General features: G+C 33.0%; 1 protein-coding gene across 5 annotated transcripts in view; it reads left to right on the top strand.

Moving 5' to 3' along the window:
- The window catches only part of Pcdh17 (protocadherin 17), a 91,616-nt gene that overhangs the window by 62,025 nt on the left and 11,402 nt on the right, over positions 1-18,189 (top strand). For 4 of the 5 annotated variants that reach the window (XM_013516720.1, XM_013516718.1, XM_013516710.1 and 1 more), the window contains exon 4: positions 12,287-12,370. The exons of the other annotated variant lie outside the window; for it this stretch is intronic. In XM_013516720.1, coding sequence (XP_013372174.1) covers positions 12,287-12,370 — 84 coding nt within the window. The remainder of the gene's footprint in view (positions 1-12,286; positions 12,371-18,189) is intronic. 5 annotated transcript variants of the gene reach the window in all.

The following is an 18,189-nucleotide window of genomic DNA, read 5'->3' as shown; positions in this document are numbered from 1 at the left end:
GGGAACCGAACTCACGACCTTGCGCTTGCCAGGCAGGCGCTTTTGCCGCTGAGCTAAATCCCCAGCCCCTATGGTATTTTAGTTCTAGCAGTATGAGAAGACCCTATTAATCAAGTAGAGTAACAGAATAAAAGAGAGTATTGACAAATATGACAATGTTATTTCCAATGGAAATGCAAATACTTTCTGTAAACAAAAATATATTTAAGGAAAATACCCAAAGAATTAAAATTCCTTAAACTAATTACAACTACCTTAAGGTTCATCTAGTAAACTATATTACATGTTATAAAGCATTATTAGGGATGAAATTTTTTGAGATGAAATTTGAATTTATCATTTACACTAGATAAAATTTGCTAGTGATCTTTTTAAAAGTTAGATGTAAGTTTTGCATATTAACAAGAAAGATTAGAAAGGAATTATAAATTAAAATGCATAATTGGGAAGAGCCCCCCTTTTTTTTCTTTTGATTGCAGGGAAACTGTTAAAATTTTTCTAAGTAGAAGAAGGACTCACATACGAAGTTTAATAGTGTTTTCATCTACTTGAATTCTTCCCACAACAGGGTTGATTGACACTCTCAACAAATTGGTAATTGCCCACTTGGTTTGTTTTTAATAATACTAAAATTTTTAAAAATTTTAAGTAGACTTGAGGAAATCATCAGGAAATTCTTCTTTCAAGTGGAATAATTTCCTTTTATTAAGTCGAGGGCATCTTTTATGAAAGCTGTTTTCTGTTCCTTATGGAACCTGCTTGTTCTTCTTCTTCTTCTTTTTTTTTTTTTTTTTTTTTTTGATGCCACTCTCTTCATTGAATTTCATGGGATTCTTCTTATTAAGTAAAAGCACTACAAAGTCAAGCAGGTTTTCCGCTTTTTCTGGACTTTCATGAGCTATGAAGTAGATCACCTTGTTCACAAAATACATGGTTTTTTTTTTTTTTTTTTTTTTTTGCATTTAGCCATCTTGTAGAGCAGGGATTTAGCACATTTTTGCATGATTTTTTTTGGATAGAAATCCAAGAATTGGGCTGGGAATGTAGCTCAGCAGCACAAGTGCTTGCTTGGCAAGCGGAAGGTCCTAAGTTCGATTCCCGGTACCAAAAAAAAGGAAAGAAAGAAATCCAAAAGGACTATTTTTTTCTTGAAGAGGTATTACAAGATATTTTAAAGTTTTTCTTTTAGATTTATGTTAATATGTTGAACATTTAATGAATACAGTTCACCATGAAAGCAATGCAGTAATCTTGGAAAATTAAACAAAGTGACTAAATGGCATGAGGAAGCCATCTGTTTCTTATATGCATCACAAATCACTCTTTTACCATGTTGCTGGCTACTCAGGGTTCCAATAACATATTTCTACCAAAAGTTAACTGTGAATCCTCTGCTAAAAATCATGCTGCCTGAAAAAGAATGATAGTCTTTATATATCCTTTATATGGTTGAAAGTCAAATGTTCTAGATTAAAAAAAAATTACAATACACTTTATATGGTTAACCTTCTTTAGTTCAAAATAAAAAGTATTGTGTGTGGCTACAAAAAATATTTGAAAGAGATAAAAAATAAAACACAATGCCAGAATTCCTAGTACTGGAGTACTGTATATTGAATAAGTTTAAATCATCTTTATGGAGTGAAATGAAATTGTTCACAATTATACTTTGAAATTTTCTGATTCTTTCAAATATGTAAGAACATATTTTAGTGTCTCAGACATTGTGCAGTTGTTTCCATAGATAACCATGTCACATGATGCAGCATCTCAGTGCAGAGGCAGTGAACATTGACAGTCTTGACAAAGCAGTAGAGCACATACAGTAGTGAGACTCATGTATAGATATTTTATCAAGTAAGATTTTTATCTTGAGTTGCACTTTATGTTGTCAGAAATTTATAAAATTGTCCTGAGTAGATTGTATTGATTTCATGCCTACATATGAAAATGGAGAAAATATATATAAAGAGAGGCACTGTATATGTAGTAATTTTTGCTTTGTTATTATAATACCAAAAGATCCTTCATTGTATATGCTTCTTTTTAAGTATTACCCACAGAAAATATTTATAGAAACAAATTTTCTTTGTTGACAAGTAGGAAAGTTGAGGCTAGGAAGTCCGTCATGCATAAATTCAGTTTGAAGTAAAATCAGAGTTAGAATGTTGGTTTTAAGTAAATTATGAAAATCATCCTGATTTGTGGGGGGGGGCAGTGGGGGGGTGGGTGGCTGGGTGTGTTTTTATGTGATCTTCCTGGGAAACAGATTGATTATAGAGTTTGGACAGTACTTTTTGCTCGGTTCTTTTTGTTACTGAAAAACACCAAATACCCTATTGTGATTTTTACAATTTTAATTAATAATTTTAATATTATATAGTGAATTCAACTGACCTATTACACAGATACTATTGAATACACTGACCCACTCAAAAAATATCCCAACATATTAACCATATTATCTCTCACTCTGAAGCAGATTCATTCAGGTCATATAGATATGAAAGTCAGAGATGATGTCTTATAGAATGGCCTTGCACTCTTCCAAAGATGGATTTCAGAGCCAAACAACAAAATGAGCAGTTGCTTTCACATTATGTAGCATACCTTTAAAGGAAATAAAAAGACGAACTTTAGTACCTCATAAAAAATCAGAACAAAATACCAGCTAACTATCCCATGTCAAAAATTGAAAGAACAGAGAAATAATTAGAGCGGCCTTGACATCTTTCCCCACTCTGATTCAGTCGTATGTAAACAAAGCTTCATTCTGACAACAGTTTAGCTCGAGGCACAGATGTAAAGTATTAGAGATAATGGTGGATTTATTAGATTAACCATTGCCAGGATCTGTTGGTGTCCTACATAATTACTAGCGACAGTATATCTGAATGGTCTCAGCTTGTGTCACTATAATTCATGTGCATTCTCTTATAGCCATTGATATTGTGTCCAAAGTGATACTAGAAAGTTTATGCTGTTACATTTCATTGATTTGTGTGTGTATAAAATAATTTATACCTCTATTTATTCTTCCCAAATTAGAAAAAAAAATGTTGGCTGTTTCTATTAATTTCCTAAATTTTTAATAACCTATTTTCTCAACTATGTTTACAACTTAAATTTTTGATCTGTCTTTCTTCCATTATCCAATGAGTGCCAGAAGAACACTTTCTTCAAATTTGCACCTTATATTTTGTTTTCTGTTTTGTATGATTAATTTACACTGTCTCTGCATACTTACATTTTCATTCTAGACCTAATGCCTTTTTATTCCTATTTTTAAAATGAGCTTTTCTTTACTAACAATGTTTTAGTTATTAAATTTTTTACAACATATATTTTGATTACTACATTTTATAATTCTTAATTTGACTTAAGCTTTTTAGATGAACTTAACATTTTGTATGGCTTTCTCCCCCTTCCCTCTAGCTTTGTTTATAATAATATGTATTGTTGTTCATAAAAGCAAAACATTTCTAGCACACTTTTCTGCACATTAAAAGGAACTTTCTTTGTAGTCACTTGGTAAATTTGCAATTTTTCAACAGTAAAAGATTAATATTATTTTCAAGAAAAATAAGAGTTAAGTTTATTGGACTCCAATGACAATTTTATTTTTTAAATGTTCTTTTTAGGACCATGTAAAGGCTGCTAACCTTGGCCTCCCTTGCTCCTATCGGTAGGGTTATCACATCACATCTACTTTGAAAAATGTGTCTTTCTGTTTGTTGTACAGTCATGATTATTAATAGCAGCCTCTACCACTTTCAAAGTTTTTTAAGTTAGTGTAATGCAGTATGTGGTCAATTTGTTATGGACTATTAGCAAAGTGACGTATGAAGAAAAATATATAGGTACATGTAGTCTTGGTTAAAAACCAGACTTGGTGTCAGGAGTTAGTTAGTTTGCCACTAACTATTTTGAATTTCAGTTTTTTTATCTGAGAAACAGACGTTGCATGATATCTAAAATTCCTCTCATCTCTAAAATATTAACTATTACTTCTAATTATATCTTCTTTGAGATTCAAACTGCACAACAGCTTCAAAGGAAGAAATTTAGATGGATACATTTGTTTTAAGAAATTAAAGAAACTGGATTGTGAGAATTAATAGTTTCTTTTGTTTGAAGTTTTGTCGATATTGTCCAAGTGCCTTTGGAAAAATATAAAATGAATCTATTTATACAGCTGTCAGTCTGTGTGTGAGCAGTCAGTCACATACAGGAAATCTTGAACTAGATAGAAAAATTTAGAAAAGGAATTCTGAAACTAGGATTCTTTGCACAATGTTCATATAAAAGGTAAATGAGATATATTTTTCTGTCACTATTTACAGATATATGAAGATATTGATTCAAAAATAAAACTGAACAATAACCCTTCCTCATTATTCTCTTTCAGTATTAAAATCTGGTAAAAAATAATCTTTTAAAATAGTATTTGCTTTACTGAAATCATCAAAGAAAGATAACAGCTGGCGTTGTCTTTCAAAGTTTATCAAATTACCTTGTCACAGTTTCTATAAATTGAAGGGGATAGGGGTGGGAAAACAGCATTTTAAAGTTTATATCAGATGTGTGCTCCCCACTTTGATCTGCCTCTGGTTTATGTGTGGTCCTGGTGAAATACCTTTATCTTTCTTGTATGTCTCAGATATTTTTTCTCTTTCTAAAACTCATCTAAAGTCAGAGAACAGTTAATGAGCCCTTATGGGCCTCCTGACTAGTGTTATTTGATTGATTCTCATATCTTAAATTGCAACCATGATTTGGTTCTCCATTTAATTATTTTGATATTTGGCTGATAAAGAAATAATATTTTGCATTATATTTTATTAAGAATTTTCTTTTTTGGGAGTATAAGCTGTCAGCTTTTGGTTTCCTGTATTCTGAAAGCACTCTTCCATTAGAGAAGCATAGATTCATGGGTCAATGGCCCAAACTGAGACCCTCATATTATATTAAACTAGAAGCAAAGAACTTATGATATTTATTTATGATATTTTACTTCAATTGCAAATTAAAATCATACCCAAAAGACTATATGAACTACTCATTGTACACTTAAATTCTAATGGAGAATATTATATTAGGCATTTTAATAATAATGATAGTAAGGACAGCAACTGTATGTTTTGTTGGCAGTGCTGGGGATTGAATGGAAGGTTTTGCACATGTTAGGCAAATATTCTAGCAGTAAATTGTTTCCCCAACTCTTTTCTTTCTATTTTTTTAGATGGGTTATTATTAATTGGCCATAGTTAGTCTGAAAGTTGATATCTTCCTGTCTCAGTCTTCTGAGTAGTTAGAATTGCAGGCATGCATTACTATGGCCGGCTGTATGTTTTGCTCTGTGACACAAAACTGGAACCCCAAAATAAATAATGTTGACTTCCATATTGCCCATATTCACTTGGAGTTTGTATGTAATTATATTGTATATTCCTCGACTTGGTAATTCTGCCATAACGACGTAACTTAATAGGACTTTTCACAAAACTACTTGCATGAACTCATCAGTGATTTACATGATAAATTTCCTAAGTCGTTATTATATCTCCATTAAAAATATCCCCATTTACAGATAAGAGGTTGAAAGGATACAGAACTTTAGAGGTTTTGTCTAGAACACATATTGTAGTGAACTTTGTTTCTAGCTATTGGGGTTTGCCAAACTCCACCCAGTCCTTCCTCAATACTGTAATTGCCAAACATTTTTATTCAATATTTGTAGAAGTCTTAGTCTCAAGGTCAAAATTTTAATTCAAGCAGAGTAAGTAGCTACAGCCGAGGGATGGTTTCAGTATTCTCCCATTACCTCCATTGTCTTGCATTTTCCATGAACACAGCTGTATACAAAGCAGTCACATGTGACAAAACCGGCAATCTTTGATTTATAAATGACCTACATGGACCCACATGAGAACGAATGCTCTTCTGCTGTCTTTGTCTTTGTCATACCTGAACTGTTGATGCTGCAAGTTCAAAAGGTAGAGGAATGGAAAAGCTACTAGAAAGGAATAACTAGGGGCTGGGGATTTAGCTCAGCGGCAAAGCGCCTGCCTAGCAAGCGCAAGGTCGTGAGTTCGGTTCCTGGTACCGGAGAAAAAACAAAAAAAAAAAAAAAAAAAAAAAAAAAAAAAACAACAAAAAAAAGAAAGGCATAACTAGGTGTGCCAGAAGTTTCCCATGTGACACTGCCTCTCTGATTTCTTTCTGTAAGTCTTTGTGTATATGGATGTTCATATGTGTGCTATACATATGCACATGTGTATGTGTATGTTCTACCTTGTTTCCATTTATATATCACCAGACTCTTTTTTATTAAAATACAACAAATTTAGATGATAACTTGCATAAATGTTCATGCTTTTTTTTGGTGGGAGGGGAATACCAGGAATCGAACTCAGGACCTTGCACTTACCAGGCAGGTGCTGTGCTGCTAAACTATATCCCCAGCCCAGTCATGCTTTTTTAAGGACACACATTCTTTAACCAAGAAATTAATATAAAACTTTATATAAAGTACTCTCTTTTGCTCAATATTTGAGAGGACTACCAACTATTTTTAAGCCAAAAGTCTTTGTATATAATAAAATCAGTATTTTTGAGTCTCAGTATGATACTAGATATGAGCTGCTTGGCATTAAAGGAAGCTTTCTTATGGAAGGAAAAGCCTATAGATAATTCTGAGAGCACAAAGAACTTCCAAGCAGGGAATAAGCCAAGGTGGTATTTCCCAAGTGATATAAGGAAAATCTAGTAAGTGTAAGGATGCAGTAAAGAATGTAAGATGGAAGAAAAAAAAGGATAGGAGAAGAAAAGTGTGTTATAATACATCAATTCTTATTTCACACATCTCAGAGAATCACATCTGTGGCTGGGAAAGAGGGAACTAACCCTTTTCTTCTTCTGCTTCCCATTATTATCGGTCTTTGTTGCTAGGACATCAAATTCATTAGCTGAGAGCTAGTATAGCACTTCGCTTACTACCAGAGACCAGCCACATATGAGTTTAGCATGTTTCTGTAAACTAAGGTAAAAGTCTATTTAATTCTGAAGTTTTTGAATAGGAAAATACAACATGAATTGCAAAAGCAACAATAATGAACAAATTATCAGAAAATGACTCATTTATAATTATGGAATGCATATAAGCTTGGTATTTTTGATTGCTTAGGCCAACAATATTGTTTATTGTCTGCCATAATAAAATCTTAATTGATCCTTTTCATTTTACATTTATTTCTATTGTCATTACTTTAAAAAATTCACAGAGAGATTTTCAGATAAGCTTTATTTCTAGCTTTGTTGGCTATTTTTATACTTTCAGATGTGTGTCCTCTGATTTCAAGACTAAATGAATGAAAAGTCAGTTATACAGGTTTGTAGTCATGGCAATTTAATCACAGCCCAGTCTGTACCTGTCAGTGTGCCATTTTGTTTTGACATCAAAGTGAAAGGGTTTAAGTGATTTTTCTTTGCTTTGTAGCCATTGTCAAAGATAATGATGATTACATGGCTTATTATGTCTTCATGACTTTTGGGTAGGCATTACAGATAACAAAATCTGCTCGCGAAAGCGCTCTTGTAGACAGTAGAAAATTTATAGAAAACCAAAAATGTATCCAACATTTTCCCCTGTGATCACTCTTAGTGTTAACATAGGCCCTTTTTGTTGAAATCTAATTTTCCATTGTATTTCTGGGTCATCATAATGACTGATAGACAAATATTAGGAATAATTTCAATTTCATAGCTATGTCTGATTATGAAGCCTGCCTCAGTGACTCAAATTCCTGCCCTCAAAACCATTGAAACTGAAGATGTGGACACAATACTTGGAAGGCACGATTCGAAAAAAAATGACAGGGGTGTAATTTACTACGTTACGATAAACATGCATTAATTTTTCATTTAGAGAAACTGAAATAGCTTGGCAGAAACACTCCAGCACGAACAATATCACAAAACAATCAGAAATATTTTCTTGCATTTGTGTATTAGGTACTGTTTTTACTTTTATTTATTTATTTATTTATTCTTTGGTTTATCTCCGGTACCGGGAACCGAACTCACGACCTTCCGCTTGCCCGGCAGGCGCTTTTGCCGCTGAGCTAAGTCCCCAGCCCCTTGTTTTTGCTTTTAAAACACCATTAAGATCAATCACTTTCGGGATATTATATAATTCAGAGAGATCAGTTTTGAAGCTCTGCAGTTACTAAGGGAACGCGAATAGTCTTTCTACATTAGTTATAAAATAGCATCATCTTCTCTGTGAACAACATACTTGTGATATTTGACTCAAGTTTTTAAAATAATTTTGACGTTTAGTTTTCTCTATTCCCACAATTATTATCTTTCCTGAACTATAATGTCTTAAAAAATGACATCATATATAAACTCTTAAAGAAACACAATATAAGTTAACTTGGGATAAAGTCCTTTACTAGTAATATAACAATTCCTAATCTACTAGTATATTTTCTTGGCATTACTATCAGAATATTTTAAGAAAAATATATGTGGGACTTAATTTTTTTCATTTTGGAGATGCCTTTCAAGGCATATATAAATATGGAATATTTTAAACGTCTAAATATGTATCAAAAATGTAAAAGTTATTAGTATACATTTTGAGATAATGCTATAGTCCATTAAACTCTCTCAAAACAATTCATACTGTTTCATGTAAAGTACATACATGTGAACAAAGCCATATTTACAAAAGAGTACTATAATTTTTTTCTTTTAAATGATTATCATTTTTTTGTTTCTTAACTCAAATACGCATACATATATGTGCATATAACTTTATCACAAATTTGGTTTACTAACCCAGTAATGTACATTCACTGTTTAACTGTTTACCCCTTCAGCTGGCACTAAAATGCGATATATAAAGCATAAAAAAGAAACATTCTACAAACCGAAGAGAGAGGCCTTAGTAGTCTTTGAAAATAAGCAAAAGAAAAAAAAATAATAATAAGCAAAAGACCTATTAAATTTCATGCTTTTAAAAATATTCCATAGATTCTTTTCAAATTATTTTGAATCTATATCCAAATAAACAGATCATAAGATAGAAAATAGCCTAAGTAAAAAATTCATTTAAACCATTGAACCTATTCAACTGCTTTGTTTAGCAACAGAGAACACAATAGCTTATTGTTTACACTCATGATCAGATGATTTGGAGCTATAGTTACCTGAGAGAATATTCTCTCATAAACCACTAGCACAAAAAAGATGAAAATTCAAAGCAATTTCTGCTGAATGTACAGTTTTCTTGTATCATCAGAATACAAAAACTTGTAAATTGAACTATAGTAAACTGTAGACCATTATTACTTGAAAGTTTTTGTATGATTTCAAACAATCATTTATGTACATTCTAGGTAATTTCCCGAGAAGCTGTATGGTCAGTGGCATCAATTCCACTATCATACGTCATTATCTCTCTTACTAAATTGTTTATTTATGAACTATAATATGGAAAACATCAAGTTAATTTTTAATTTCCATCTTGTTTTTCCTTTCCAGAATTTGCTATCCACTTTTACAGTTTGTCTCATTGCCATTCTTAATAGATTCTCTCTCTCTATCTTTCTCTTGCCCTCTCTCCCCTCTTCTTATTTTAAACTTTCTTTTTGATAACCTGTATTAGTTTTCTAAGTCTAAGGCTGATGTATCAAATTACTGTTGCTGGCTTCAAACAACAAAGGTTTATTCTGTGATACTTCTGGAGATTAGAAGTACGAAATCATGTTACCCTTGAGGCCATGCTTTGTCTGTGGGTCTAGAGGGAGGATCCTTCCTTGCCTCTTCCTGGCTTCTGGTGGTGTCAGAATTCCATTCCCTCCCTCTGATTTCCACCTCTGTGGCCCCATGGTGTTTTCCCTGTGTGACTATATCTGTGTCTGTTTTCTCTTACTACATCAATCTTTAGATTAGAGCCAATTGTAATCTATGAAGACTGCATTTTAAAATAATTACACATGCAAAGACCCTCTTTTCAAATGAGGTTATATTCTGATATTCTAGGTGGAAATGAATTTTGGAGCACAGTATTTAACCAAGGGCACAGCCTCTAGCTGTTTTTTTTTTTTTTCTCCAAGATTGATGGGATGCATGTTTTTTATTCCAGTAGTTATACACTTAAATTGATTCGCTAAATTACTTTATAGCATATGACATTATCAATATGTATATAAAGTATATTTGATATTGGCTAGTACGTCTGGATTATTATCAAGTAAATGTAAAGAGCTTCTTACATAGTAAAATGATCATGAGTTAGAAGATAAGTCCTTTTGCTGTTAGAATTGAAAATTTAAGAAAACCATTTCATATGCAGAAAAGACAAATAAGTCTAATAATAAAAGAAGAATAAATTGAGGACATATATATTGAGTCTAAGTTTTCCAGTATAAGTTTTGGATGAGAGCTATTCTAAATTTTAAGCTGAACCTACTAAAAAAAAGTAAATATTCTGCGTATCCTGTGCTCTCTTTTTTTTGTTAGCTATGAGAATAGACATAATTTAACTCTTGCTGGAGACTCATTTTCAGTTATTTCTATCTGTTTTGGAAGTATGCTTTAATAGCAGAAGAGAGATGGATAAAGAACAAGGGAAAAGAATAGAAGGAGAAGATGGAAACAAAGCTATGTAAATAAGAAGGGGAAGGAGGACTGAAGCCGGGGAATGAGAAAGAGGAAAAAAACAAGCAGCAAGATATACCAAGTACAGGTCCAGATTCCCTGTGATGAGTGTTATCATCATGTCCACCTAAGAAGTACCAATAAAATTTTAAAAAGAATAGGAGAGAAATTCACAAATTAAATGTGAAGCCAGGGGAGAAAAAGACACAAAATAATTTTTAAAAATCTGAAGGGTAACTTTGAGAAAAATATTTGAGCTTCCTGTTATTGACTCCTCTGCCTATTGTACGCTGGAATCTTGAATAGTGGAGAGGGTCAAGCAACAGATGTGAAGAAAGCTTCAAACTAAGAAAATGAGACTACTTAAGAATGAAGCTACTTTTGCTCAGCAGCAGGCATTTTTTAGGGGGCAGAACCTTTAGGCAGCAATTGATTTCTAATATTTGCTGCACATTTCAGTAACACTAATGCAAACAAAACGTTCTTTTCATTTTTACTTTAATCTAAGAAGTAGATCAATTACACACATTCATTGTATACCTAAGTTAGATACTTATGAAAAGCAAAACAAAAAAACTATATTGCTTTAATTTTGAATTATATAAAGGCTTCATCTTACATAAATAATAGAAGTTGCGAAAAACATCATACATATGTGGGATATATATATACATATATCTATTATTATAGTCAATACACTTTTAAATATTGGGTGATTCATTAAAGAGCCAAATTACTCCTCCTCTTTCAGCCTGTTCTCAACCCCACCCAAGTCAGGAAGCAAGATCGGGCAGGAAACTTAGCAGTTCTCCTGCTCCTGCTCTTTTCAGGAATATTCCTGGTTTGAGGGCTATTTCCCAAGAAGAAAAAACGAAATAGATTCTGCTCAGAATCACGAGTGTGCAGTTTTTCTGCAGAAGAAGAGAAAAGCTCAGGCACCTGCGATGAATCTGTACTCTTGTCTGTCCTGCTAACAAACACTGCCCTGGGCTACTGTGGGCACCAGGAAAGGCTTCTGGGGACATGGGTTCCCCAAAGTGGCTAAAGAGTCTCGCATTATCAATATGATAATAATAAATCATTCACCTAGTGAAAAAAAAAAGAGCTAAATTATATAAATCTGTTATTTTGAGTTCTGGACAATATACAGTGTATAATTAATATTAAAATGCAGTAAATGTTTATATTAATGCCTCAGTCTCTGGGGATATTATAGAATTGACAGTTTCTGACTTTCATTTTGGTGGCCTGTTTGTGTACATCCACTCATATTGTAGAACACTGTTTATCTTAGTTTAGATAAATGCAAGCTTCATCATCATGAGATTATTTTTCCCATAGACATAGGGATTCATATACTTACTTGTACTGTTTCCATCTCATTTAAACTGGAATGCCCACACCCAAAACGTAATTTTCTTCCACTAGGATTATGTCATATGTATTTGGGAAATGTCAATAGCTATATCTTTCATGGACTTATCAATATAGGGAATTTTTAATATAAGGGATATTCAGGTAAAAATTACAATCAATAGAAAAGGATTCATGATTCAATTGGCCATTTTTTACCTCTTGGCTTTTCTATTTGTTAACTAAAAATATTTTATTTTTCAAGCATTCCCGACTTTGCTTTCCTTTGCTATCCTCACCCTACACACCATCACAACTAGACTTCAGTCTGTTGATCTGCTGCCACCAGGTGAGCAAATTCTTCATCTGCTAGCTTTCTGCTCTGTGGTCCGAATTTTACTTGTTGGATAATGGCATTCATAAGACTATACATTTGCCATGTCATGCACAAATGTAGATTTTTTTCTTTAAAGGAAAAATGACAACTAACATTCTCGGTAACTTCCATATTGCTGCTGTTAGTATTTCAGGAATAGCTATGTAGTAGTAAGTGTTGAACTGAGAATCTAAATATTGGTTTAAATCAGAATTTTCATATTAATTACTCTTAAGTGTCATTAAGTGCACTGATTCTTTGATGTTTCATATAAAAAAAGTCTATCACTCAACTAACTGTACCTTAGAAATAGTGTAACAATGTAGGTAGAAATTAAATGAATGCAGAGTCGGCTGGTACAGTAAAGAGGAGCTTGATCATTCTCCATTGCTGCAAGTTGTGTAGAGCAAACTGCTGCACTGTTAAGAGATAAAGGAAGATGAGTTTTGCCTGAGAAACTGGATTCCCAAGTTCTCCTTTTCTTTTGGACAGTTAATTACATGTTGTATCAGACAGGTTTTATTTTATGAAATACCTTAAAGGCTGCTTTATCCATTATTTTTTAAAATTTTACATGTCACTTTAATATAAATTCCTAAAGGCACGGCAGAATGAAATTCATATAATTTATAATAGCTGGAAAAGTTCAATATTAAAATCTTCTGAATTAATATACTTTCATAATATATTCTAATCTTTCAATATTCTCTTGTGACTTAGATAATTTGGAAAACACATTATCATTTGTAATTAATGAATTAAGTGAAAAGTCAGAAGGAGTATCTGTATCTCAGGTGAAAGGATAGCTTAGCACATCATACTTTTATGTGTCTGTATTTATATAGAAAAGTCTCTGAATCATTTGAAAGCATTCAAGAGATTTGGTTGGTTTCTGAGTCTTTTGGTCTCTACATAAGGAAATCTTACACCATTGGAAAAAATTGTTTATATCAGGATGTTTCTGTGCTTGAAAAATACATATGTATATTTTAGCAGTCTAAGAATCACTGTTACATTGATATGTGCTGTTTTACTCATCGAGGAAAAAAAGAGAAGAGTTTGCTTTATTTCCTGTATGAAAATGAATGGAAATTGGAAAGAAAATATAAGCTAAAGTCTTAAACAGCCAACGTTAGTAAGGAAAGTTGTCTTGTGATTTTTTGCTTTGTGAACACACACGCACGCATGCACACACATGTATGATGCTTATAAAGTCTTCCCTGTTATCCTCAAATATCCGTGATTTTTTATTGATTAAATTGTAATCAGTTGAAAAAGAAGCTTTATTTCTTAATTCTGTAAAAAAGAAATTCAAGGGGGCTGGGGATTTAGCTCAGCGGCAAAAGCGCCTGCCTGGCAAGCACAAGGTCGTGAGTTCGGTTCCCGGTACCGGAGAAAAACCAAAAAAAAAACAAACAAAAAAAAAAGAAATTCAAGAGCTATGTTTATACCAATAAGTAACTTCAGCTTTTGGAATGTAAATTTCCGTGCATTGTTTCATATATTCTTAAATACATTTCCGTCTTGACCTGTCACACACCTTCTGCTCAAGTGTACCTGCAAGCTCACTGGTGTACGTACCCACACGCATGCTTGACTATGGCTCTTCACCACCTTGAAACACCGAGTGAGCTGGGAGCTGCCAGTGAACACCAGAGAAACTGGAGCCTGTTTGTTACTGAGTGGATTAAGCTGTATTTTTTATTCACTAAAAAGCTCTGGGAGAATTTTGCTTTTAGATAAGGTTCTTTCCATTCATTTCCATAGGATAGCAACTTTTTGTCATATATTTAAAGGGTGCATGCAAAAGTATTGTATGATGTACTTTTAGTTGACTTTCTTTGGTAATAGTTTTGTGATATATTTGAAATTATCTTGTCATTTTAAAAATTCATTTTTCTCACTTAACAAGATAATCAACATAGTGAAACTTGCAAATAATTTTTTATGAACATACATTCTTCACTCTGGAACAGCTGTTGCAATTTACCAAATATGAACTTTTTCTAATTTTTACATATATTCATATAATTAGTATATAAAGTATGATCATTTGTGCAATGTTGCAATCAGAATAACAGTATTTTTATATTTCCTTTAAATTGTTATTATCTCATTATTACCTAACAATACACCATGACCACAATTTATATAATTTTTACATTTTATTAGTATTATAAGTAATATAATGATTATTTAAAGCATACAGGAGGATATGTGATGATTGTATGCAAATAAAAGCATATTTTGCACGAGGAATTGAGCATTTAGAAGTTTAGGTATTTGTAGGAGATCCTAGACACAATCTCCTATGCATATCAAGACATAACTATACAGCTATTGTGTTTTATGTATAATAAGTTGATTAATAAGTTACATGTATTTAAAAGGTGTTCCTCTTATCAATAAATGCTTAATCTAACAATTTGTGTTTTTTCAAAATGTTGGTAAAATTATATACACATATACTTGTTTTAAATAATAAAACAATTGTACTCAGTAAGAAAAGAAGCCTAATTTATAAGTATTTATTCATCAAGTATTGCTAACCTGATTTTTGTTTCTTTTGCAATAATTACTATAACTACCAAGGTATGTTTCCTTTGTGATCATAATTATCTTTATCAATTCAGTGAATGAACATTAAATGCTTTAGTAGAAACTTGCTAACTCACATAATTAAGGTTATCCATTTCTAGGTGGACCTTGCATTCTAATGAGGTATTTTAGGTTAAGAAATAAACTCATCTGCAGTTATTACATTAAGTCACCTACAAATTAAAGGTTAGAGTAACATTCAGATTAAATTTTTTTTTTCCTTTGAGTTGAGACTTGGCAATTCAAATTGTGTGACCAGTAAGTTTTCCCATCTTCCAATTGGCTTATGTAATTATATTTATAAAGGAGTTTTAGGGTTTAGTTAGAAGATTTTTATCATTTTCCTAAACAGTTTTAAAGAGATTTACTTGAAGGCAAATTTGGAATTTTAGAATTTAGACTACTTTTCCTGTGCCTAAAAGAAATATGTATGTGACAAACTATAGAAAGTATGAACATCAGAGTATTTTATCTTGCATAATTTTTAAGGAAGTGTCTATGAAAATTATAAAACAGCTGCTAAAAAATATATCCAACAAAAACAGTACCTCACTTATTCCTAAAGTTCAGCATGCATCCTACGAAAGGAAAAACTCAAACATGGCATTCCTGAATTATCAAACATTATTTTAATGAATCTTTTCTGTGATGCTGATATGAATTTGGTTTTAGATTAGGTTTACATTACAAGTCTAAAAATGAAAGCTCATATATCTGTATTTGTCCCTTTGTTACTATCACTCACTCACAGAGCATGTACTTTCATTTTATCGTGTGTTCTTTCTTTTGGATATAGTTATTAATTAAATTGTATGAAATACTCCAGATGATAAGGAAGTCCTTACAATATCATTGTAGATACCTCCTTGGAAATATACTTCATCATATATGGAATCATTTTAATATTTTTTAAAAACCTTTTTATCTTTGCTGTGACTCAGAGATAGCTTTCTCCAGTGACTTTTTTGATCTGTGGTTTAACTGACATAGCAAGATATTCCAAAGGACCACATCTTCTGTCTTCCTGTGAGCTTCCTGAACTTCCTGTCTTTCTGTGAACTTTTCATCATTTCTTATTGCTTCAGTAGGTTTAATGATTGCAAAATATTAAAGCTATTACTAGAAAAGTGGCCTATCATTGCCAGTAAGATCCATTACAAAAAACATTTCTGTATATTTACTCTAGAACATGGATATTGAATGTATTGATTGTGCTTAACTTTTCATTCTTGGGATGACCCAATCATACAGGATAAAAACATCAGCTTCCAATAAATTTACAGAAGATTTACAAGTACAAAGAACAGCAAAATTTTAGGGAAGTAATTCCAAGAACTACTTTCATTTAAAATGTCAATTATCTTCCCTTTCATATCCTTCATATATTTTCTGACTTTACAGTAATTATATGTGTCATAGTGATTGTATCCGCAGTTTGCTCACTGGTTTTCTTGTCTTTATGAGAGGAAGGCCTAGAATATGAGGGTCCAAACTTCACGTGTTCTATATAAGGTTACTGTGTCAGTCAGTCTTCCCATTGCTGGACAAATCACCTGACACCCTGAAACCCAAAGGAGAAGAGGTTCATTTGGCTCACAGATTCAGGGTTTAATCTGTGAACTGGTTAAAAACTGACTCCAAGGCAAGAATATCATGGTAGAAAGATGTGTCAGAGCAAAGCTACTCAGTGCATGGTGGCAGCGAACCAGAATAAGGAAACAGCTCTACCAAGGAAGGGATGAGGACACACAAGGTCATGACTCCTTGACCTATACGCAAACCTCAGTGAGTACTTTACTAATCCCCTATGTGGCTCCCACATAAATCAAGTTGGCTGTTTACCACAACCATAACATCCCAGTGCTTGTCAACTTTACACACAAACACTACTCCTTAAACTGTATTTAATCTCCAAATAAACAAAAGGTCATTCTTCTGTGTAACATGATACAACTATACCAAGACAAACTAAAACCACATTAATCCCTCCCTGAAATCCTCCACAGTCCCAACTTTGCTAAAATGTCCAAGTTAAAATCTCCTCTGAGCTGGCTGTCATGGCACATCTCTATAATATCAGCACTCAGGAGGCTGAGGCAGGTGAATCCTTGCAAGTTTGAGGCCAGCCTGGGCTACAAAGTGAGCTCAAGTCCAGCTGAACTGCACAGTGAGACCCTGTCTCAAAAAAAAAAAAAAAAAAAAGACTAAAATAAATAAATAAATAAAATAAAATCTCCTCTGAGACTCAAGGCAAACTGTTAGCCATGAACCACTGTAAAGATAAGAAAGGTTAAGTAATCCCAAGGTAAAATGGCACCGATAAACTTTTCCATTCCAAAAGAGAGGTATAGAGGAATGAAAACAATCAGACCAAAGCAAGGCTGCAATCCAGTCAGACAAACAAAAAGTTCTATAATTTCATGTTTGGTGTCCAGGCAGATGGTACTGAGATGTGAGTTCCAAAAGACATAAGTGACCATAATATTATAGCCTTGATGGTTGCAATTTAAAGCTTCTTTCTTGAGCTGGCTGTGCTTACCACATGCAGCCTGTCTCACCAGATATTCAACATTCCTGGTATCTCCAACTTCCTGTATTCCTGACTGCACCTTGATGCCATTCCTACAGCTTCATGCAGTGCCCTCACAGGGACTCCTTGCCTAACCTCTCAGGCCTTGCTTTGAATGAGAAGGGAAGCCTCTCTGACACCGTAAATCTTCCATTCTCCATACTTGTAAAATCAGCATCATGTACATAATGCCAAAGTACTCTGCTAATGGATGCTAATTAAGCATCCTTGGACCATGAATTTAGAGGCCTCTGAGACCCTAGATGTTAGTACACAATGAAATGAACCTCAGCAACCAACCTTCAGTTGGAGGCCCTTCTCAAATAGGGATCCCAGGGTCTCTCTTATCAAATGAAAAGTTAACACTTTTCCTCATTGAACCTGCTGTGGGTGGGGACTTGCTGATTTCTTAGATGCTCTGAAGACATCTTTCTCCTTGTCCCTGTACAAAATTTGGTTTCTTTGTAATGATAGTAATCTCTTCAGCAACCATACTTCCTTTGGTTGCAGAGTTACACATAGTTACTTTACGGCCATAATTTAACTTTTTAAAAATTTTTCTGCTCTGGTTTTTGCTCCCTGTTTGCACTATAAAGATGACTAAAACTAGCCAGCATATCCATAC

This window comes from Chinchilla lanigera, unplaced genomic scaffold (genome assembly GCF_000276665.1).
Source record: "Chinchilla lanigera isolate Chin_1 unplaced genomic scaffold, ChiLan1.0 scaffold00003, whole genome shotgun sequence".
NCBI lineage: Eukaryota > Metazoa > Chordata > Mammalia > Rodentia > Chinchillidae > Chinchilla > Chinchilla lanigera.
Note: the sequence above shows the minus strand (reverse complement) of the source record. Positions and strands in the feature narration are given on the sequence as shown.